The sequence below is a fragment of the Sapajus apella genome, unplaced genomic scaffold, assembly GCF_009761245.1.
Source record: "Sapajus apella isolate SASKATOON/1434 unplaced genomic scaffold, GSC_monkey_1.0 scaffold53, whole genome shotgun sequence".
Lineage (NCBI taxonomy): Eukaryota > Metazoa > Chordata > Mammalia > Primates > Cebidae > Sapajus > Sapajus apella.
The window spans coordinates 5,200,458-5,223,653 of record NW_022436993.1 but is presented as its reverse complement, the minus strand read 5'-3'; the positions used below and the strand labels follow the sequence as shown (position 1 = coordinate 5,223,653).

Below are 23,196 nucleotides of genomic sequence, written 5' to 3'. Positions count from 1 at the left end.
AACCTGAACATTTCATCCCTTGAATGAAGTTGCTCTTGGGAAAGTTCAACATTCAGGATGTTCCCATCTGGAGATGAGAAAGATTACAACTCCTTATTAACTATGAAGCTATTGAAGTAATTTGATAATCACTAAGAGTAAACTAGATAACTTTAGATAAACTAAATAAAGCTTGTTTATTTCACTTTTTTTTTTCAACTTACTTCCACTGCTACTTTGAAGTTTTTAATTGTTTTTTCAAATTCTGTGTTCCCAATCTAATTCCAGACTTGGTGTCCCAGGGGTTTTCAAAATACCACTAGAGGGGGCAGTTGAATTAGCTCAAATTTCAAATAAAAAAGATCATCTAGAACTTAAGTGGCATGTTTTTAGAAAAGCATGTTCTTAGAGAATGTTTAAAAAAAAAAAGCGTGTTTCTTATTATTTGATATAAGCCATGATCTGCCTTTGTGGCATCCACGTCTGTGTTCTTGAAATGGACACACGTATGCTTTCCATCACCTTCAGTCAGGAGGGGAGAGCAGAGCCCTGCGTTTAGTTGGAATCCCTAGGAGAAATCCATACACCCCGTTAACCAGAATCACCTCACCTTCCTCAAATCTTAGATTGTTTACAGAAATTCGAATGTGCTCTTTGGGGGCTAATTGCAATGGAATAACCAGGGTATTCTGGATGCCATTGTAAGCCAGAGGGCAGCCTGTTTACACATGAGCCTGTGTGGCTCCCACCTGCTGCCCTCTTCACAAAGCCACAGCCCATCCTCATGCTTTCCCCAGAATGTCCAGCTGAGCCAGGTAACCACCTGAAGAGAACGATTAGAGGTATAAACATGTCAAGAGTGTAGGGAACTGTCTTACCCAATTGGGGTGCTCTCAACAGTCCGGAGGTCTGTTTGGTACGTTTTATGGAATATAAACCAATGGTTATAAGGATTTCTGCATTTCCTTATAATAACTGAATTGATACACTAATATTTCTTCAAAGAACTCAAAGCAATTTACATTCAGCACAGCCGGTGTTCTTATCATAACTCTCCACCTTAGCCAGGTGAGTATCATGTTGCATTTCACAAATGGCAAATAAATGAATCAAAATTGCCTTGCCACATCTACACTGGATGTCTCTGACCAAGGCAGGATTAAAAGCAAACTATTACAGCTTTTAGTCTTTTCTATTAAACTGTTTTCTCCAAAAAGTAAAAGTAATTGTAAACCCAAGAAAAGGTTTTTCAAAAGCAAACACAAAAACTGTGCTTCCTAGTCCAAGACATATAAAAAAATTAATATTCAATTTTATTAGATTTATGCTATTGACACAACACTGTATTGCTTAGAAGGTGCTCAATTTTTTTTCTAGATATAAAGATTTCTAATAGGTTAACAAAGCAAACACTTAAACGAAGCAAACATTTAAACCAGTTTAAATATGATCCTATAGAATGGTTTGCATTTGATTCATTATCTCTTATAAACTTTAAGTCTTAAATAAGAGTACTAGTGAGAGATTTAGATAAACCATAGATTGTATTCAAAGGCATCAGCAACCCATAAGTGTCTCTTTCTAGTGTTAACATTTTGGCATATAACTTTTCAGATTTTCCTGTATGCATGTGTCAATATTTCTATGTGTATTAATCTATTAATAATTATTAATGTATTATGTTACATTATAATATGTTATAACATAGTCTATGCATTATAATCTATACATTTTCTATATGCATATGTATGTTATATATTCACTACAAACTTTAATTTTTTACTGTACAGGATAAAGCTCCCCCTCTGTAAGTGGACTTTAGATTCAGGTGAGCCTTGGTTCACAGACCATCTTTACCACCTACTACCTATGTGCCCATGGGGAAGTTTCTTAACCACCCCATCTCTGCTTTTTCATCTGTAAACTGAGCTGTGAGAATGAGAAGAGATGCCATCGATGAAGCATCTGATACCTGCTATTGGTAATCAATAGACTTTATTCTTCCTGGGTCCCAACATCTGTTAGCCTTTCCAAATCGAAACAACCAGCTTCTTGCTCTTAGAACTTAATAACAAAATCCTCTCCAGCTCTGAACCATGGCTGGGCCTGAGACAGCTGGGGGCTTGGAGCAGAGATGAGATGAAGATGAATTCGCTCTCAGGATCCCCACTTTCCAAAGCCCTTAAACTTCCTCCTTGATGAGTTTAGGTTCTTCTTTCTGCCTCCTCACTCATTCCATTTTTGCTCCCATCAGTAGTTTGTCCAACAGTAAAGCAGTCCTTGGCTCCCACTGCAACAGAGAGCACTGAGGGGAAAATCCTCTGAGATTTTTCTTCTTGATAGTTTTATTTAAATGTTATTCCATTCCAAGTTAGCTTCTTGGAAGCTCTGGCTTGGAAAGATTAGCTTTGTGTCTTTCAAACTACCTTGACTGCAAAGAAGGGTGGGAATCTTTGGTTACAATAAAAGTCCATTCCCATGCTCTTCTAGAGTAGGACATTTTTTGCAGTGGGAGGTAGGTTATTTTATTTCCATTATAAATAAAAATTAAGAACCATTATATTGCTCCTATTCATGTTGTTATGGGTTTTCTAGAATAGACCACTGAGCAGAAAATAGACTGGCTTATATTATGGAGAGATGCCCAAATGCATCAATTGGATTTAATTTATCCTTAACCCAAGCTCTTAACTATGACTTTATTTACATATATTAAAATTAATTATTCCTTGCCTTGAAACTTACCATTTTATGAAATCTAAAATCTTCATATTGGTCTAGTTCTTCTTTTAATTCTTTAATAATGTCTTCTTTCTCTTTCAGTTTTCTTAACAAAATATTTGTTTTGACACTACTCGCATCTTGCAAAGAAAGCTTCTCTTCTTCTACCTCAAAGAATTGCTGTGGACAAAAAAAAGCATCATTAAAAATTAATTAGACACTAGACATTAAAAATCAGGCATTAACACTAAATTAAAGACCCAGGAAAAATTAGACACCAATAGAAAACATTTCATCTTTTAAGCTACTGTTTTGTGAAGTTATGTTATTTTTATAACTTGCATACAATTTTAATAAGCAACTTTTTATTGAAATACATGCTAAAAAGTATCATGCACTATGTAGCACGTATTATCCTATAAAACACAAAGCATGATCAGTTGCTCTAACTATCAGCCATGCAAACTACAATAGTAAAGAGCAAGATGGAAGAACAGAACTTCCACTCCACAAGAATTGGGCTGCCATCCATGGACAAAAGTGCCCTGGGGGGAGATTTGGGCCCTGGATAGAAGATTCCAAAGCCCTGGTGGAGCCCGAGACTGAAGAGGGCTGTTTTGAGTGGTAGGCTGCACCTAGGTGGCAGGCTCACTGACCACAGTCCCAGCTACAGACCCAAAAATGGCCTCATCCTCCTGTGAACTTGGCTACAACTCTGTTTGGGCTTGGTCCTGCCACGATAACCATCTGCCAAGAAATCCGGAAGGAATCACGTTAACCTGTGCTTCTGGTGACAGGCCCATGGGCCTTAGTCTCAGGTGTGGACCATGAATCAGCTCTGTAACTCAACTAAACCCACTCTCAGCTGCAGTTTGAGACCGGGCCTGCTTGCCCAGGCACCTGCTGGGAGTCATGCCTATTTGTGCCCTCAGAAACAAGTCAGCTGACCTCAGTCTCATAGCAGATCTTGAAATAGTCCTTTAACTTGGCCCCATCCCTTCTCAGCTGCAGTCTGAAAGCAGTCTTGCCCACCCAGGGGCTTGCTGAAAGCTATGCCTGTCAGTGCCCCAAAGGCAGGCCCACCAATCTTGATTCCACTGCAGATCTTAGGGTGGCCCTGCAACCTAGCTCTGTCCCTTCCTAGCCTTGGTTTAGAAGCCGTCCTGTCCACCCAGAGATCTGCCAGGAAAAAGCCCATCAATGCAGGCTGCTGACCTCAGTCTGATGGAGAAGCACCAAGTAGCCCTTTGACCCAGTTCCAGCTCACTCAGCCATGGTCGAAGAGCAGTCCTGCTTGCCCAGGAGTCCAGCAGGAGGCCTGCCTGTCTGTGTCTTTGGAGGCATGTCTGCAGATCCCAGTCTCAGTGTAAGCCATGAAGCAGCCCTGTAATTCCATTCAAGCCCCTGTCAGCCACGGTCCATGGCCAATTCTCCTTGCCCAGGGACCAACTCAGTAGCCCAGCAGGAACACTCCAAGGGACCTGAAGGAATATACACTCATCTGTGTACCTGGTAACAGGCCCACCATCTGCCAACCCAAATGTGAAGCCTGAAGCATATTCTTTACCCAGCACCAACTCTACAGACCAAGGTCCTGGAAGCAGTTTGTTCTTTCCAGGGGCCAGACAGGATCCAAGCCTGCTCAAGTCCTTAGTAATAGCCCACTAACGTGTTCCCCACTGTAGACCCAGCAGCAGCCACCTAACTTGGCTGCATCCCTACTCAACTGCAATCCTGGAGGCAATCCTAGCAGCTCAGAGACCCCCCCAAAAATTCTTTACCTACCAAAACCAGTCCATAATGACTGGAGGAGGTGTTTGCTCATCCAAATGCAAAAACGTCAACACAAGGCTATACAGACAGTGAAGAATCAGACATCTTACTTCTAGCATTTAAAAATCTCATTTTCAACACTGATATGCAAAGCTTACAGTTTAGTTTGGACTTTTTGAAATTATAAAGAAACTATTTGATTTTTTTTGTGTGTTTGCGACTAATATATTTGGGTACATGCAACATACAGGAAATATAGCAAAACTTAGTAATGTCTGCTAATATATTTAATGTTATATTTCAAAAGAGTTAGATTTGTAAACTAACATTGCCCTAATATGATGAATACCAGTAGACTAAGAAGAATAATGTATGAAGGTGGCTATGAATAGCACTGGCATGGTCTACAAAGAATAAAAAAATCATATATGAATATACAGTCAAATTAAAGAGTGAAAAGAGAATACTCATAAGACAATATTAGCTTTTAAAATTTTGTGATTTTATTTTATTTAGGTTTATTGTGTGTGTGTGTTTGTGTGTGTGTGTATGACAGAAGAGACCGAAAGAAAGAGAGAGATAAGGTCTCACTCACTCTATCACACAGGCTGGAGTTCAGGGCTGTAATCGGCTCATTGCAACTGCTGCTTCCTGGGCTCAAGCAATCCTCCCACTTCTGCCTCCACCTCTGCCTCCCAAGTATCTGGGACTACAGGCACATAACACCACATCCAGCTAATTTGTGTATTTTTTGTAGAGACGGGGTTTTGCCATGTTGCCCAGGGTGGTCTCGAACTCCTGAGCTCAAGGGATCAGCCTGCCTCAGCCTCCCAAAGTCCTAAGACTACAGGACCACCGCTTCTGACCTTAAATTTTGTGATTTTAAATAAGAGTACTGATTATGTAGATCTGGTCTTTACAACCATTCTTATGTATGTCTACAGCAAACACTCTGCTAAGGTCAACACACATTTATTCTACCAGTGCCCTTAAGTGTTACTAGACATCATATATCCAACAGAGTTGGACATCTTCCAAACAGAGTTCAACATCTTCACTGTCAACCTTTCTGTGTCCCCTAATTAACAGCAGTGTAAGCTGAAAACCCATTTTAAGCCCCTTCTTCTCCTTCGTCAACTAACCAGATTTGTCCAACCTACCCCTAAATCTCTACCAAACTCCATCACCTTTTTTCCTGTTCCACCACAATCTTAGTCCTTGCCTTGTTCACCTGGATATTGTAAAAGCTTCTTAACTAGCCTCCCCGGCTCTTGTTTTGTCACCTCCCTCCAATCTTCATCCAGTAGCCAAATGACCTTTCTAAAATACCACTCTCCCTATCTCCTCCTACAGGCTAACACCCCTTAGTATGGTATACAAAATGGCAGCCTTCATAATCTGCTGCCAGCTTACCTGGCCAACAACTCATGCCAGTCTTCTCTCCTCTTCCTTCACCCAAACTGGGCATTTTATCACTACTGATACACTCAGCATGCAACTTCTCAGAAACACCACATAGCCACAGTCTCTGTGCCTCTGCACTTGGAGTACTCCCTTAACCCACCCAACAAGCTCTTGCTTGTCATTCTAGCAGAATGGTGTTAGACTGGGATAGCCTGAGTCTGCAGACCAGTTCTGTCGGCTTGGCACCTTGAACAAGTTTCTTAAATCCCAAGTGTCTCATTGTTATCATCTGTAAAATGGGACTATGAATAAAAGTACCTGAATTGTGAGAATTAAGTAAGTTAATACATGTAAACAATTTTGGACAGTGCCTACAACATAGCCCCCAGTAAGTATTATATCCTAACATTTAGTCCTGTTGTGGCTGTTTGTCATTCAAATCCAGATGCCACCTGCTCTGGCAGCCTTAGCATCCCCTCTCCCACCCACTCACCTTCCACCTCTGTGTCCTTTCTCTATCTTGTAAATACTCTTCTAGGGGTCACTTTATTATTTGCATATTTTCTAACTCACTTTTATGTTCTAGATATGTTGGGTTTATTTTACTCTTAAAAAAGAAACCTGCACTTGTATGCTTATTGAAGCACCATTCACAATGGCAAAGTCATGAACCAACCTAACTGTCCATCAATGGTTGATTGTTTAAATAAAATGTAATATATTAATACATACACCACAGAATTTTATGCAGCGATTAAAAAGAATGAAATCATGTCCTTTGCAGTAACATAGATGGAGCTGGAGGCTATTATCCTGAGCGAATTAATGCAGGAACAGAAAACTAAATACTGCATGTTCTCACTTCTAAGTGGGAGCTAAACAACGGTTACACATGAATATATGGATGAAAATAATACACACTGGGGGATCCAAAAGGGAAAAGGGTGGCAGGGAGACTAGGGCTGAAATATTACCTATTGAATACGTTCAATATTTGGGGAGCGGGTATACTAGAAGTCCAATCCTCACCATTACGCTATATATCCATATAACAAACACGCATGTATACCCTCTGAATCTAAAACACAAGTTTTAAAAATGCCAAAAAAACGAAGATTGTATGACAACACAGAGAACAATGCACTAAAAAATAATGAGAAAGTGTGCAGGCTGTTTAGGAATGAAGCTCTGAATGGCCAAGTCATCTTTGCCAGAGCAAGACAGAGAAGCACCCTGGGAAACTCATTTAAAATCTCACCCAGGTACCATGCTGAGAGGTGCTTGGGCCAGCCTGCCTTCTAGATGAGCTCAGCCACTCTGGACACTCAGGGCAGGGAGGGCCACAATTCTTTCAAAGAACAAAAAAGTCTTACTTTTGACTTTTCATAAAATAGTCGTAAGGTCCAAATATAATGGATTCATTTTTCTTCATTCCTGCAACGTTTCTGATGTCTCACTAGTGTTTATGGAATGATTTGGGCTCTGGGAGATAAGCAGAAAGCAGTGTGATTTTTCTTCACTGCCCCTGCAAATCTGGTCACTAGTCTCATGGTTCTCACCTTTTAGAACTTTCAGGAAGATACCATGGCTTTATTTTGTTAACTTAGTAGCAACAACTTTAATCTTAGACGATGACAACAAAATAAAAGAAGGAAAATGAGAAGAAAGCAAAAACCAAAACCCAAACCAAAAATTCTAGTCTAGCCACCTCTTACCCATTAATGCTTCTGTCCTCCCACCACTCTGGCCCACCTTAGATGTGGCAGTCTGCAGTGGAGGAGAAGGGTTGAGGCTCTCTTCCTTTTATTTCTCCAATTTGAGAGTCTCCAATGGTCTGGAGCAGAGGAGAGGGAGAAACATTAAAGGGACAGAAACAAGTGTCAGTTGACAGTAACCTGCTGCCCTTGGTTCCCAGGAGGGTCCGTGCTGGCCTGGCTTCCTGCAGTATCCTCCACAGTAGCAGTGCCTCCCTGGCTTCTGTCCCAGGACCTGCCCTTCTGATGGCATCCTGTCACCTCTCAGATGGTCCTTGTCAGCAGGGGTCTGCTCCATCAGCTCTCTCGCTCTTCTGTAGAATTTTCCTGGCAAGTCCCATACCAGTCCTCATGTTCCTCAGACCCAGGGACGCTCATCAAGCTCTCTAAGTGGTCCAAGACTCCACCCTTGCTTGGCTCGAAGGAGAAATACTCCCTTTCTTTCTCCCATTTGCAGGTCAGCACTCCATGCTGCCTGCCTTCCCCAAAGTGGACCTCTTGACCAGCCTTGTCCATTTCCAAATTCAAGATATCTCATATTTCCTGGTGATGGATGATGGGCTAGTACTGGCCAGTTACGCAGCTCCACCAAGGCCTGGAATGTCCTGCAAAGAACATCCTGCCCAGGCTGGAGTGCAGTGGCATGATCATAGCTCACTGCAGCTTCTAACTCCTGGGCTGAAGCCATCCTGCTGTCTCAGCTTCCCAAAGCTGTGGAATTACAGGCATGAACCACCATGCCCAGCCACATCTCACTTTTTAACAGTGTTTTATTCTCTACTTTTGGGATTTTGGATGAAACTGAAACCCAAGAGTCCCATTTTAACATCCCATCTTAGGGTGGTTTACTAAAAAATGTATTACCCTTTAGTTCAATCCCAACCTAATCATGTGACTGCCTGTCCTTCATTGAAGTTCTTTCTGACAATGGTCAAGTTGACAGGGACAACAGGCATCTGGGCTTGAGGGCCTGAGTATGACAAGGTTCAATGAAGCTGCACAATTTACTTATCAAACACAGAAGTTTGAGATTCCAGATTGGGTTCAGTAACAACTTCAAAATTGTTACTGCCTGCTGTTCAAGAAAAATGTTTTTGGAATTCCAATTGTCTCATTAACTTTCTAAAATAAAATTTCTATATTTGGTGCCATCATTCTCATGGAGGTCCAGCTGTTAGTAGGCAACTAGGGAATAATTACTCTGTCAACATTTAGATTTGACTATGACAATATTGGATGGGAAGTCAATTGCTTACTTCAAAGGACAACCCAAGAGCATGGACTCTGAGGTCAGAATGCCTGGGTTTGAATGCTACCCTCTGCCATTTAATGGCTTTGTGACTTTGGGCAAGCCACTTCACCTCTCTGTATTTTGGTTTCTATGTCTATCAAATGTGAATGACAATTATAAATGAGTTAATACTCGCAAAGTTCTTAGAATAGTGTCCTGTACTAATTAGATGTTGGATATAGAAATTATATATCAATATTATGATCAGAGGTCACTCATTTGATTTGTCTTGTTACTGGAGATATTATCATTTAGTTAAGATGGTGTCAGTATCAACTTTCGTCACTATAAAATTAATTAATAAGTATTAAACTTACTAGTTAATACATGTTATACTCCTTAATTAATATGTATTTACTCTCAGTTAAAGTATTAATATGCATTCATAGGGAGATATTTTAGTACGTCTGTAAGATAAATCTTTTCCTGAAATAAATAAATGTGTTATTCAGTTATTTGTTTATAACAGTGAACTCATGGATTCCTATTTTACTCAAATGGTTACAATTCATAATTATCATTATTTATTTTGATGCATGAATTCTCCCAAATTGGCCAGGTGGAATGAAGGAAGCCCCTACCAGCTGACCCCTGTGTTCTGACATGCCTTCATCATTTTTTAGCATTTTTTAGTAGTTGGCTACTCCTCCAAAAAGCCCTGGTTTCTTTTAGTGTAGAATATCATTTAAATCTAAAAGCTGAATGCTAGGTGTGCTCATTGCTATAGGAGTGTCATTTCCTCTAGGCGCTCTCCAAAGACAGAACTAGGATATACATAAATGTATGTACACACAGATGCACATTCACATACATCTATACAGTCACATATCTATATCTGTGATGATGAATTTTATGCATCAACTTGGCTAGGCCATGGTACTCAGATATTTTTCAAATGTCAGATGTTTCTGGTATTTTTTAGATTAGATTAATATTTAAATCGATAAAGCAAATTACCCTTCATACTTCCATCAAGTGGATGGAGCTCGTCCAATAGAGGCCTTCTGAGGAAGACAGATTCTCTGAGGAAGAGGAGGAAATTCTGCTAGGGGACTGCCTTCGGACTCAAGCTGTAATATCAAGTCTTTCCTGGGTCTCCAGCCTACTGGCCTGCCTTGCAAATTTCAGTTGCCAGCCCCCATAATTGCATGAACCAATTCCTCAAAATCTCTTTTATCACCTCTCCTTCACCCTCTCTTTTCTTTCCCTGTTGTCATTCCATCTTCCCCAAATATTCATTGTCCTTCAAGGCTCAGCATAAGAATCACCTTTTCCTAAAAGTCTTCCTTAACTATTCCTTCACATTGCCAGGGTTATGCACCCATTGAGTATAGACCTCTAATGTGGACTCTAATTGCTGAGTTTATTATCTCTCCTGACCACTAGATTATACACAATGAGCATAAGGACTGCCTCTGTCTCTGCTGCAAAATCAGTCAATAGATGGATGAAATGAATCAACACGTGAGTGAAAGAACAGTTAAAGACCTCAACAATATGGACTGCCTTCATTCTAGGAAATTTCCGCTAGGAATTCATGATCTATTTCCAGAACCATGGTGTAGGTCAAGTTATCCCGACACTCTTCTTGATTATATTCAATGCTTTATTCAACAAAATTTGTCAAAAAGCCTATTATGTGCCATGCGTTCTGCTAGGAGAATAATACAAAGATGAGTAAGATTCATTCCCTGCTCTTCAGGAAGGATCTAGTGGACAGATCAATATGTACTGGGTAAATGTGATACGTTCACTACATCTATTACTCAGCAGAGAAAAAGTAAGGTGGGGGGGGACATTATGTGAAAATTCCAGGGAGTGGTTAATAACTTGAGGTGAGCTTAGGGAAGCAGATGATGGCTCAGCATGGCGGGAGGGTGAAGTTTTAGCTAAGAAGTGAAAACAGATCAAAATGAGGAGATGTAAGGACATTTTGAGCCATGCTAAGGCACTTAACCATCCTAAAGGCATAGAGAAAACACTGAAGGATTTACACAGGGCAGGATGTGGTCAAACTTGCGTTTTGAAAGACCCCGCAGATGACTGGGCAGACAATGGACTTAATAAAGACCAAAAGGAATAAGAAGGCTCCAGTCACAGGTCAGGTGAGCAATGCTGACTACCTAAATTAGTTCAGAGGCAAGATGACAAGACATGGATTTAGGAGGTAAAAAACTGGCAGGATGGCCAGGTCTGGTGGCGCATGCCTGTTATCTTGGTGCTTTGGGAGGCTGAGGTGGGACGGTTGCTTGAGCCTGGGAGGCAGAGGTTGCAGTCAGCAGAGATGGTGCCACTGCACTCCAGCCTGGTTGACAGAGCAAGACCCTGTTTTGAACAATAAACACCCAAACAACAACAACAACAAAAAACTGGTAGGATTCAATGGCTCACTAAATATGAAGGATGAATTTGTTTTCTATTGTTGCATAAAGGTTTTGCCCCAAATGTAGTGGCTTAAAACACACATGCTTGGCCAGGCATAGTGGCTCACACCTATAATCCCAGCACCTTGGGAGGCTGAGGTGGAGAATCACTTGAGGTCAGGAGTTTGAGAACAGCCTGGGCAACATAGTGAGACCCTGTCTCTAATAAAAGAGAAAAGAAAATTAAATTCACACACATACACACACACACACACACACACACACACACACACACACACACACTTATCTCACAGTTTCTGTTGGTCAGGAATTCAGGTAGGTTCTCTGTTTAGGGTCTCCCAAGGCTGCAATTTTTAAAGTGGCATTCAGGGCTGTGATCTCATCCAAAGCACAACCGTGGAAGGGTCTGCTTCCAAGCTCACTCAGGTTGTAGAAGAATCCACTTTTTGCAGCTATAGGACTGGAGGCTTCAGTTTCTTGCTATCAGTTGTGGCTACACTCAGTTCTTTGCCTCATGAGTTTCCCCAACATAGCCTCTCACTCCCTCCAAGCCAACAGAGAAAAAGACTCTAGCAAGACAGATGCTACCCTTTTATGTAACATAATCACATATAACTCTTCACCTTTGCTGTATTCGATTGACTAGAAGTAAAAGTTAAATAGATTTAGAAACTTGTTCACAGCAGAAAAAAAAAAAAAAAAAAGTGCAGGTACTTGTGCCCTTAACTGGTCTCCAGAGGGCAGCAGAGAGTCATTTATATTTGTCATGCTACAAAGTGTATACAGCAGTTTGGTACATTTTCAACTTTCCTCTGTTCCTCCTTGTGACTAAGCCTTAGCAAACTGGGTGGCCAGGATTAGGAAGGCTGTCTGAGGTCATGGATCCAAGTGTTGCCAACAAGCCAAGGCAAGGATTCCAACAATGGCTTTAATTTCATATAAAGAATTTTTTCATAAGTCAACTAACCACAATTAAGCATATTTAACCAACAAGTATTTATGAAAAACTGATGAATATGAAGAATTTAATCCTTTCATGACTTTCTATACCTATAAATATAAGACATATGGACAAAGAGTGATATTCATTATTCAGCTTTATTTTTGAACATTTGATAGACATTAGAAATAGATCAATGTCCCAGAAATTGTGGAAGACACAAAGAACTTTCAGAAAGCATGTGTTTTTAAATTTTGTTTTATTTTTTTTTTTATTTTGAGACAGGGTCTCACTCTGTCACCCAGGCTGGAGTGCAGTGGTGTGATCATGGCTCACTGCAGCCTTAACTTTCCATGCTCAAGCAATACTCCCACATCAGCCTCCCGAGTAGCTGGGACCATAGGTGCAGGCCACCATGCCCAGCTAATCGTTTTGCATTTTTTGAGGCCGGGTCTCACCATGTTGCCCAGGCTGGTCTCAAACTCCTGGGCTCAAGCAATCCGCCCACTTCTGCCTCCCACAGTGCTAGGATTACATGCATGAGCCACCATGCCTGTCCCAAAGCATGTTTTTAAAAACCACAAAATTCTTATTCTCTCATTGTAAACAAGAATTTTGGATAAGACAGATTAAATACATCTTTTTTTTTTATTTTAGAGACAAGGTCATGCCGCCCCTCAGGCTGGAGTACAGTAGCATGATCATACCTCACTGCTAACCCCAGACTCCTGGGTTCAAAGGGTCCTCCTACCTCAGCCTCCTCAGTAGCTAGGACTACAAACATGTGCCACCAATGCCATCACGGGATCTTTGGGGTGTTGCTTTGCCAGCCAGAAACCTCTGTGGTCAGTGGCGCTTTTGCCTGAGTTTTGCTCGGGCCTCCTGGGCTCGTTCCACCTGTTTGGCCTGGAAGGCTGTGCTTGGCTCATGCTAGCAGCTTGGATCCCATGTGTGCCAAGGGCAAGCCAGGCACAGAGCAACAAGGGGTACATGAGTGAGCATGGGGCCTGGCTACTACACACAGCTAGGCGTGCCAGCTGCAGTGGGGTGGGCAGCTCTAGGCACCGGCAAGGGTGTCAGCTCCCTGCAAGGCTGCACCTGGACCAGGTATACCACAGGTGACTTCCACTGCTGGCACTGGGGAACACAGTGGCGCCTGGAAACTTGGAGACACCAGGAACCTCAGAGCCCCAAAGAGGGTGCCACAACCTTGGCTCAGGAAGCTCCTAGGGTCTGGGCTCCTCAAAGGGCTACAGCTCTTCTCTTCTTCTTGTTGACTGCAACATGGTTGAGCAAGAGGTGCGTTTCAGTCCTACCATTTGGCGGATCCTGAGTTCTTGTCCCATATCCAGGAAGAATGAGGTATGCAGACAACTGGAGAGTGAGTAAGGCAAAGAGGTGCTTTATTGAACAACAGTACAGCTCTTAGAAGACTTGAAGTGGGTAACTCCTTTCTGCAGGCAGGTCATCCTGATACCTGTTCAGCTCTCAGCTGAGAGGAGATGCACAGTGACTAGCTCCTCTCTGCAGGCAGGTCATTCCGACCTCTACCAGAGTCTGGCTGAGTCTAGGGTTCTCATGAGCTTCAAAGGGAAGGAAGTGTATGCTGATTGGTCAATGGGAGGCCATGGGTGGGCCTGAAAAAAGCACCATAAGTTCTCACTCCAATCTGTGACTCCTTTTGACCTTGACTTAGAAGTCTTATCAGCAAGTCACTAAGGCCAGCCCTGATTCAAGGGAGGGAAATCAGACTCCACCTCTCAATGGGAGAGAAGTGAGGTGACGTTGCACAAGAGCAGGTAAGTAGGAGACAGTGTCACATGTACCTTTGGAAACACAATTTGGCATAGAGTCACAGAGATTGTCAGCAGAGCAATCGGTCCTGGGATATCTTCAGCTCCAAGTAACTGAAAAGCCAGCTAACAGTGGCTTAGACACTCAGGGGTTGTTATCTCATAAATAACAGGCCAGAGGCAGGGCAAGTCCAGGGTTACTCATAATAATTAAGAACAAGAAATGACTGCTATCAATCAATCAGTCCCTCCAGGCCCAAGCTTGCTCCCCTGGCAGTTCTAAATATTTAAGGAAGAAATACTTCCAAGATTATACAAATGCTTCCAGTAAACAAAATGGAGCTAACATTCCCCAATTCATTTTGTGGAGGTAGCATAACCTGCTTCTCATCTTTCCACCTTGCTACCTCAGCACATCCAGAAGATCTCAGTCTTTGGTTTCACAATGTCCACAGCAATTCCAAGCATCAGAAGGAGACATAAAATGTCAAGCAAAGAAAAAGAAAGGGTTTTCCATAAGACCCTTTTTTCCCCTTTCCAACTTTGTTTTAGGTTCAGAGGGTACATGTGCAGGTTTGTGACATGGGTAAATTGCATGTCACAGGGGTTTGGTATACAGATTATTTTGTCACCTAGGTAATAAGCATAATACTTGATAGGTAGTTTTTTGATCCTCACTCTCCTCACACTCTCCAGCCTCAAGGAGGCCCCATGTCTCTTGTTCCCTTCTTTGTGTCCATGTGTACTCAATGTTTAGCTCCCACTTAGAAGTAAGAACATGCAGTGTTTGGTTTCCAGTTCCTGTATTAATTTGCTTAGGATAGTGGCCTCCAGCTCAATCCATGTTGCGGCAAAGGACATGATTTTATTCTTTATTATGGCTGCATAATATTCCATGGTGTATATATACCACATTTTTTTAACCAGTCCACCGTTGCTGGTCATCTAGGTTGATTTCATGTCTCTGCTATTGTGAACAGTGCTGCAATGAACAAACACATGCATGTGTCTTTATGGTAGAATGATTTATCTTTCTTTGGATATATACCCAGCAAAGGAATTGCTTGGTCAAATGGTAGCTCTGTTTTAACTTCTTTGAGAAATCTCCAGATTGCTTTCCACAGTGGCTGAACTAACTTACACTCCCATCAGTAGCATATAAGCCAGTGTTCCCTTTACTCTGCGACCTCACCAGCATCTGTTATTTATTTATTTATTTTTTTTGACTTTTTAATAGTAATCATTCTGACTGGTGTGAGGTGATACCTTCATGAGTCCCTTTTACTTAGGAAGAACAACCTCACCCAAAATCTCACAGCCAGCTCACCTTTAGTCTCATTGGCTAGGGACCTGACTTTGCCTATGCCTGTGCGATAGCTGAAAAGGCAGGTGGAAGAGGAAGAATCTAGCATTTTGGCTTCTATAGTTGGAAGCGCCCCTGTGAGTAAAAAGCAGTGAGGAAAATGACATTTGAGCAGGCAGCACCACTGTCTGCCACAGGTACAGGTGACCACTCATACATTTAGCAATCAGTAGCTGGTTGTTAATTATGTACCAGGCACAGCGCTAAAGGCAGGGCCACAGCAGAGAGTAACACCCAGGACATCTTAAGGTTGACAGTCTGGCATGGAACACAGACACTTCGCAAGCAATTACATAATTAAATACAAATGTGTTGTGTGCTATGAAAAGAAGCTTGCAAACAGTGCCCAAAAAGAAGTATGCAAAAAATTTATTTATGGAAGTATATTGAAATGCAAGGTGAGAATATGATTATAAATGCTAAAAGAAGCACAAGATCTTTGCTGAGTCTAAGAAAAGCAACAAAAAGTAGGAATTTTCCCACTGTGAAGGAGAATGAAGTATGTGTTCGGAAGACAGAAATGTTCCTGTCCTTAGAAAAGTTAATCCACCAAGGGTCAGAGACCGTTCACTGGAATTTACTACAGATTCTCTTAATCTCTCTTAGGATCATCTGACCTTCATCTATTCAGCTATGCCCACCAAATAAACTTTGGATTACTTTGGTACATGCCCAGGTGTCCTGAATACCAGATTAGGATTTTCCAGTTTCTGGAAAGCGTTATAATGTGAGCATAAACAGTCCTAGGCCTGATCCCTCTAAGGTGACCTGAATTGAGGAAACAGGCCTTCAAAACTGGAAACAAGACTGGGAAGCCAAGGTGATCCCCACTCTGCACACGACAACTGAAACTAGCCTTGCCCACAGCGACACCACCAAAACCAAAAACTCACCTGGTACATTCCTTTGATAACAGCGATGGCGTCAGCTAACTGCTGATTGAAGGATTTTCTCATCTTATCCTCATTCTGCAAATAAAAATAAATGCGATAAGCACCATAACGTGTTTCCAAATATGACCCACACCTACCAGGGAGGGACTCATAGTAAAAAAATCATCTGAATCATCGTAATCTCTTGAAAACTTCAATTCATAATCATTTGTCCCACCCTGCAGCTATTATGACACATTTGACTTTTACTTATGCTCAACCAAAAGCAATAGAGAGATCATATTTGAACACTTCATTTCATTTTACGCGTGAGTCAAGTCTTTTAGTGCCTTCCTAGAATATTTTTAAAAGTAGTAAAATCTGTTTGATGCCTATCTTCCTCTAGTCCTTGTACGTTTTGAATGGGATATGCTAATGAAAAGAAATCTATAGTGCCAATCTATAAACTAGAGTTATTTTCTGATTAATCAAATAATTTGATTACATCTGTTTAGATTAACAGAAGGCAGTGCAGTTAAAAAAAAATGCCTGTAGGCCGGGCGCGGTGGCTCAAGCCTGTAATCCCAGCACTTTGGGAGGCCGAGGCAGGTGGATCACGAGGTCAAGAGATCGAGACCATCCTGGTCAACACGGTGAAACCCCGTCTCTACTAAAAATACAAAAAATTCGCTGGGCATGGTGGCGTGTGCCTGTAATCCCAGCTACTCAGGAGGCTGAGGCAGGAGAATTGCCTGAACCCAGGAGGCGGAGGTTGCGGTGAGCCGAGATCGTGCCATTGCCCTCCAGCCTGGGTAACAAGAGCGAAAGTCCGTCTCAAAAAAAAAAATAAATAAAAATAAAATGCCTGTGATTCTGATATCAATTCTGATTTCAGCATGGAGTATAAACAATAAATAGGCTTTATCCTTTTCTAAAAAAATGTATCTTTAAATATATTTTGTAGAGATGGGGTATTGCTGTGTTTCCCAGGTTGATCTTGAACTCCCGGGCTTAGTCGATCCTCCTGCCTCAACCTCCCAAAGTACTGGGATTACAGGCCTGAGCCATCACCTCCCAGCCTCAAATAGGCTTCAGAGTTAAATAGGATTGAATTTAAATATCATTGTGCCCTTTACTGTCTGTCTGACCTTAAGTAAGTTACTTAACCTTGGCAAGCTGTTTCTTTATCTGTAAATCACTGACAATAGGATTTCCATTTTAACATTTTGAGAGATTTAAAGAGTAAATATATTTTAAAGGCTTAGCATGGTACTTCGCATGGTGTGCTCAGCAAAAGATGGGTTTTTTGTTTGTTTTTATGGCACAGAAATAATAGTAATGTCTGTTTGTTTTGCTTTTTGTTTTTCTGAGATGGAGATCTCACCTTGTCACCCAGGCTAGAGTGCAGTGATGTGATCACAGCTCACTGAAGCCTTGAACTCCTGGGCTCAAGTGATTTCCCTATCTCAGACTCCTAGGTAGCTGGGGATGACAGGCCTGCAACACCATATCTGGCTCATGTTTTTATTCTTTATAAAGACAAGGTCTCGCTACGTTGCCCAAGCTGGTCTTGAACTACCAGCTTCAAGCCAGCCTCCCACCGTGGCTTCCCAAAGTGGTAGGATTAGAGGCACATGTGCTTGGCCTCTCCTGCTTTTTAACTGGTGACCTTGAACAAGTTAATTGGCTTTTCTGTGCCTCAGTTTTCTCATCTGTAGAAGAGGGAAAATAATTGTGCCTACTTCATAAGGTAACTGTGAGAATTAAATGAGTTCATATGCCAAGTACTTACACAAGTCCCTGACATATAGTGAAGCTCTGTGTATTATTTACCACGCGACATGCAACTAATACAAATTAAACTGCCCTCATAAGTTACTAAATTCTAAACTGCACTGCATACACATCTAAGCACAGTATCAATCCATCATAAAACAAAAGAAATAAGAGAACATTTACCTGTTGATAATGTTTTTCAACTTCTAGGATCCTATCATGTAGAATGTTGAAGAGACGCAAAGATTCCTCTCTTAGTCGATCCTCAAACTTTAACTGAATCAATTGTTTGAGGAACCCAAAATCCACCTGGAGGGATTTCATCATCTAAAAATGGAAAACAGTATCCTTAGCAAACGAATGCAGGAACAAAAACCAAATGCAGCATGTTGTCACTTAGTAAGTGGGAGCGAAAGAACTCATCATTTCGGACGGGAAGAACACACACCCGGCGCCTACTTGAGGGTGATGAGTGAGAGGACGGGGAGGATTAGGGAAAATAACTAATGGGAACTCGGGTTAGCATCTGAGTGATGAAATAATCTGTACAACAAACCCCTGTGATGTGAGTTCAGGTATGTAACAAATCTTCATATGTACCCCTGAACCTAAAAGTTAAAAAAAGAAATATAAACAATTAAAAAAATAAAAATGGAAAAATATACATTATTATAGAGAGTATATCTGTGTAAAAATTCCAGTGCATTCTCTGGTTCTGGACATACAAGCTGGGTTTCTGTTCAGAGGTCTGTCCTGATGTTTACGATGATTGTATGCACTGCAGAATTCCAGTAATTACATCCTAGGTGGCCAGGCTTTCAAAGTGACGATTAATTTGCCAAACTAAGAAATACTGATGGAGTAAAAGACAAGAGTGTCTTAGCAGTTTCTTCTCACACAGAAGAAAATATCTGTGCTAATGTTGGCCTTCTGTCATATCTCAAAAGGTATAGTTCTCAAGATGTGGACTTCAGATCAGAAAAGATAGGCGAGAATCATCATTTGCTGAGACTCTACTAGCACAAGCATTTAAATACATAACTAGCATGTTGACTAAGAACCATTTGTAATACTCAAAACACAACGTATTTTTATCTACTTCCATCTATTTCAAACGTATTCACTAGGGCTCCCATCTGTAACCTTAACACTTTGGGAGGGTAAGGTGGGTGAATCAGTTGAGCCCAGGAGTTGGAAACCAGCCTGGGCAATATAGTGAGACTCCGTCTCTTCAAAAAATTAAAAGAAGGAAAAACAGAGATCTAAAAATAAATGTATTCTCTAGGTAATCTTCCCCTGCTCAGAATGCAAACTAGAAAATCCCATGACTTTTCTATTTATTCTTGGGAACAGAGTCTCACCATTACTACAAATACAGCCTCAGAGTAGCATTTAGAATAAAACTACTGGGTAAGATGGCTCATGCCTGTAATCCCAGCACTTTGGGAGGCCAAAGTAGGCAGATTACCTGAAGTCAGGAATTTGAGACCAACCTGGCCGATATGATGAAACCCCATCTCCACTAAAAACACAGAAAATTAGCCAGGCATGGCAGTGCCCCTGTAATCCCAGCCACTTGGGAGCTTGAACCGAGGAGGTGGAGGTTGTAGTGAGCCAAAATGGTACCACTGCACTCCAGCCTGGGCAACAGAGCAAGACTCCCATCTCAAAAACAAACAAACAAACATATATATATATATATATATATATATATATATATGCAGTTAAAATGCTTCCAACTTCATTCATAAGACTTTTCCCTGTACTCCAAGCTGAGGGTAATGAAAAAGACTGTGATTTTCCCTTGAGCTCTCTCTTCTCACCTCCTCCCCAGCACCCGAGTGGCTGTATCTCCACCAGGAGATATATATGCTTGTATAAAAGGCAGCAGGGATAGAAGAACAAAGATGTTCCTACCTGGTGGGATGTTCCCACCTGCTGGGTGGCTTCCCTATGGTGCTACAGGGCAGGAGAACTAACTCCTCTTCTTCCCTTGGGCACTGATGTAGCTTCTCTAGAGATTCTGACTGCCGGGACCCTCTCCTCTGTAGATATATCTTGACCTAAGCAGATGCTTCTCTACTCTGAGTGGTCACTTGCTACTCCTTCCTCGGGTTCTATGAATCTGGAGTTCACCTCTTTCTTCTCCCTGCTGTTGAGAGGTCCTTCGTTCTTCCAGATCACTGTACTGGGCAGGACCCAAAATGACTCCACACTGGTTTTTTTTCTCTCTCTCAGGGCCACATATGGTTTACAGTAAACAATTATACAACCTTTACCCCAATAACTCTGGAAGTGCAGACTGATCCCAAACAAGCCATTCTGTCTTCTCATCACAGCCCCATTTAGTGTCCTCAAGCATGAATCAAGCACCAGTCTGTTGGGTCTTCTAATAGCAGCAAATACATTCAAGTGCCACTGAAGCCTGTCTTCCTAGCTTTGAGTTGAGGAGGAATGCTTGCGCTGTCCCTCTCCCATAAGAACCATGGCAATAGTTCTCTCTAAAGACGCCGCTTCAGCAGTTTTTTTCTCTACACTTCCTGACCTTCTTTATTGTCCTTGATCTGATTCAAAAGCTGAGTCACTCATCTACTGTGAAACTTTCCCCTTGCAAAATCTGCAAATGGTTTCTAACCCACAGTTAATTTGGAACTTGATGCCTGGTGTACTGGCATCCTGGGAAGAATTTCATTTTAGTGTCCTCAAAATATATAGGAGTTTTATTTTACAGGTGAGAATACCTTTGAGAAGTTAAGTGACAGTGTTTGGGTGGGGGTCCTGGAAAAGAAAAAAAAAAATCAAAAGGGAGAACTCTAAAATCACTGTTAAAAACTTGGAACAAGCGGGGCACAGTGGCTTATGTGTGTAATCCCAGCACTTTGGGAAGGCAAGGAGGAAGGATCACTTGATAAGACCAACCTAAGCAATATAGTGAGACCTGTCTCTACAAAAAATTTAAAAAATAGCCCTGCATGGTGACGCGTATCCTGTAGTCCCAGCTACCTGGGAGGCTGAGGCTGAAGGATCACTTGAGCCTAGGAGTTTGGAGCTGCTGTGAGCTATGATTGTGCTACTGCCCTCCACCCTGGGCAACAGAGGGAGACCCTGTCTCATAAACAAACAAGCAAACAAAACAAAAACTACCTCTGAACAAATCTCTAGCTCATCCCTGAAAGATACATACATGGGGCAGACTGCAAATAGCCCAGCTAACAATAATAGAACAAAACCAAGATTTGGACTGCTAAAAAAAAAGATATAATTTTTTATTCTAATCCAAACATGTTAATTGTGTGCTAAAAAAAAAAAAAATCTCAACAGCCTTTAGGAGAATATATCAAATCAGGGCATAACACCCACGCTGTCTACAATATAATCCAAATTACTGGATATACAAAAAACAGGAAAATTGTAATTCAGTCTCAAGAAAATAATGATGAAAACCAATTCCAATATTACCAAAATGTCAGAATTGCCAAACGAAGATTTTGGAGCAGTTATTATAACTATGCATGATAGAGAAAAATATGCTGCGATAAATGAAAAAAGAAAGTATCAACAAACAGAAAATTTTGATAAGGAAAACAAAATCCAGAGTTGAAAAATACAATATCCGAAATTAAAACTTCACTGAAAGAACTTAATAGAACAAAGATAGCAGAAAAAACTATGTGAACTTGAAGATGTGTCAAAAAGTAGAAAGAAAAAAGATTTTTAAAATTTTACAAAATAGACACGTTAGGGACTTGTGAGTTAATAATTAGAAGTCTAACATACAAGTAATTGGAATTGCAGAAGGAGAGGATAGAAAAAGTGGGGTAAAACAAATATTTGAAGATACATTTAGCAGCTCCAAGTCTCCCAAATCTGGTAAGACATGCAGATTGTAGATGCTTAATTTATTTATCCAAGCTGGATAAATACATCAAAACCACACCTAGGTACATAATAATCAAGCTGTCGAAAACCAAAGATTAAAAGAAAATGTTGAAAGCAGACAGAAAAGAAACAGCTACATACAGGGGAATAACATTCGGAATGACTAATAATGGTTATTTTCTTAGACACTATTAACACCTGCAGAGCAATTGTAAAGTGAGGGAAAAAAAACACAACTTGTCAACTCGGAATTCTATATTCAATGTAAAAACATTTTAAATAAAGAAAACAGAATTCAGTGCCAAATACCTACAGTATGAGAATAGCTAAAGAAAGTGTTTTGGGCTAAAGAGAAATAATATGGGCTGGAAAGCTAGCTCTTCCGGAAAAAAATAAAGAGCAAAGGAAATGGTAAACATCTCAATACATATAAAATATCAGCTTTTCCTCTTATTAGCTTAAAATTTATAGCACTATTTAAAGCAAACACTTTGAGTTTACTATGTATGTATAATAGATAAATACATATGATACTCATAGCATAAAAGACAGGGAGGGTGGTAAACAGTTGCAAGGTTATTGCATTTTACATGAAGTTGTACAATATTATTGCTAAGTACACTATGATCCTTGTTGAGCAAAGGATCAAAAGATCTTTAGAAATAATAAAAATTAAACTCAGAAAGAAGTACTGAGATATAGGAAAGAATGATGAGCAAAGAAACTGGTAAATGTGAGCAAATCTTAAAAAGCATTAATTGCATAAAACATTATGAATTGTTAACTGCAAAAATATTAGGAGAAAACAACTGAAATACTTGATAATAATCATAGAAAAGACAGAAGGACATGATTAGAGATAAAGGTTCTACATTTCTTGTTTTGTTTAGTAGAAATTACAAATTCTAGTCAACTGTTGAATGTTCAAATTTGAGGATAATCATTAAAAGAATAAAGACAAAATAATTATTAGTAGAGGAGAGAAAAGAAACTAAAGAAAAGTTATCAATACAATGGAAAGAAGGGAAGGAGAAAAAAGAGATATAGAAAAAAATAAAGAAAAATTTTAAAAGAAGTTGTCAGGAAAATACAAATTTATCAGTAGTCACAATATTAATAGAATAAAATACCTATTAAAAGAGATTATTAGATTGGATTTTTTAAAACTATATACAATTTGTAGGCGATATGTATATATACACACATATATATACATACACATATGTGTGTATATATACATATATATACACACATATATATGTATGTA

General features: G+C 40.6%; 1 protein-coding gene across 2 annotated transcripts in view; it reads right to left on the bottom strand.

Annotated features, from left to right (window-relative positions):
- Positions 1–23,196, bottom strand: part of CUNH10orf67 (chromosome unknown C10orf67 homolog) — a 118,559-nt gene that overhangs the window by 81,356 nt on the left and 14,007 nt on the right. For both annotated transcript variants that reach the window (XM_032243877.1, XM_032243876.1), the window contains exons 2-4: positions 18,234–18,377; positions 16,296–16,370; positions 2,725–2,880 (exon numbers count right to left, since the gene is read on the bottom strand). In XM_032243877.1, the coding sequence (XP_032099768.1) occupies positions 2,725–2,880; positions 16,296–16,370; positions 18,234–18,377 (375 nt within the window). The remainder of the gene's footprint in view (positions 1–2,724; positions 2,881–16,295; positions 16,371–18,233; positions 18,378–23,196) is intronic.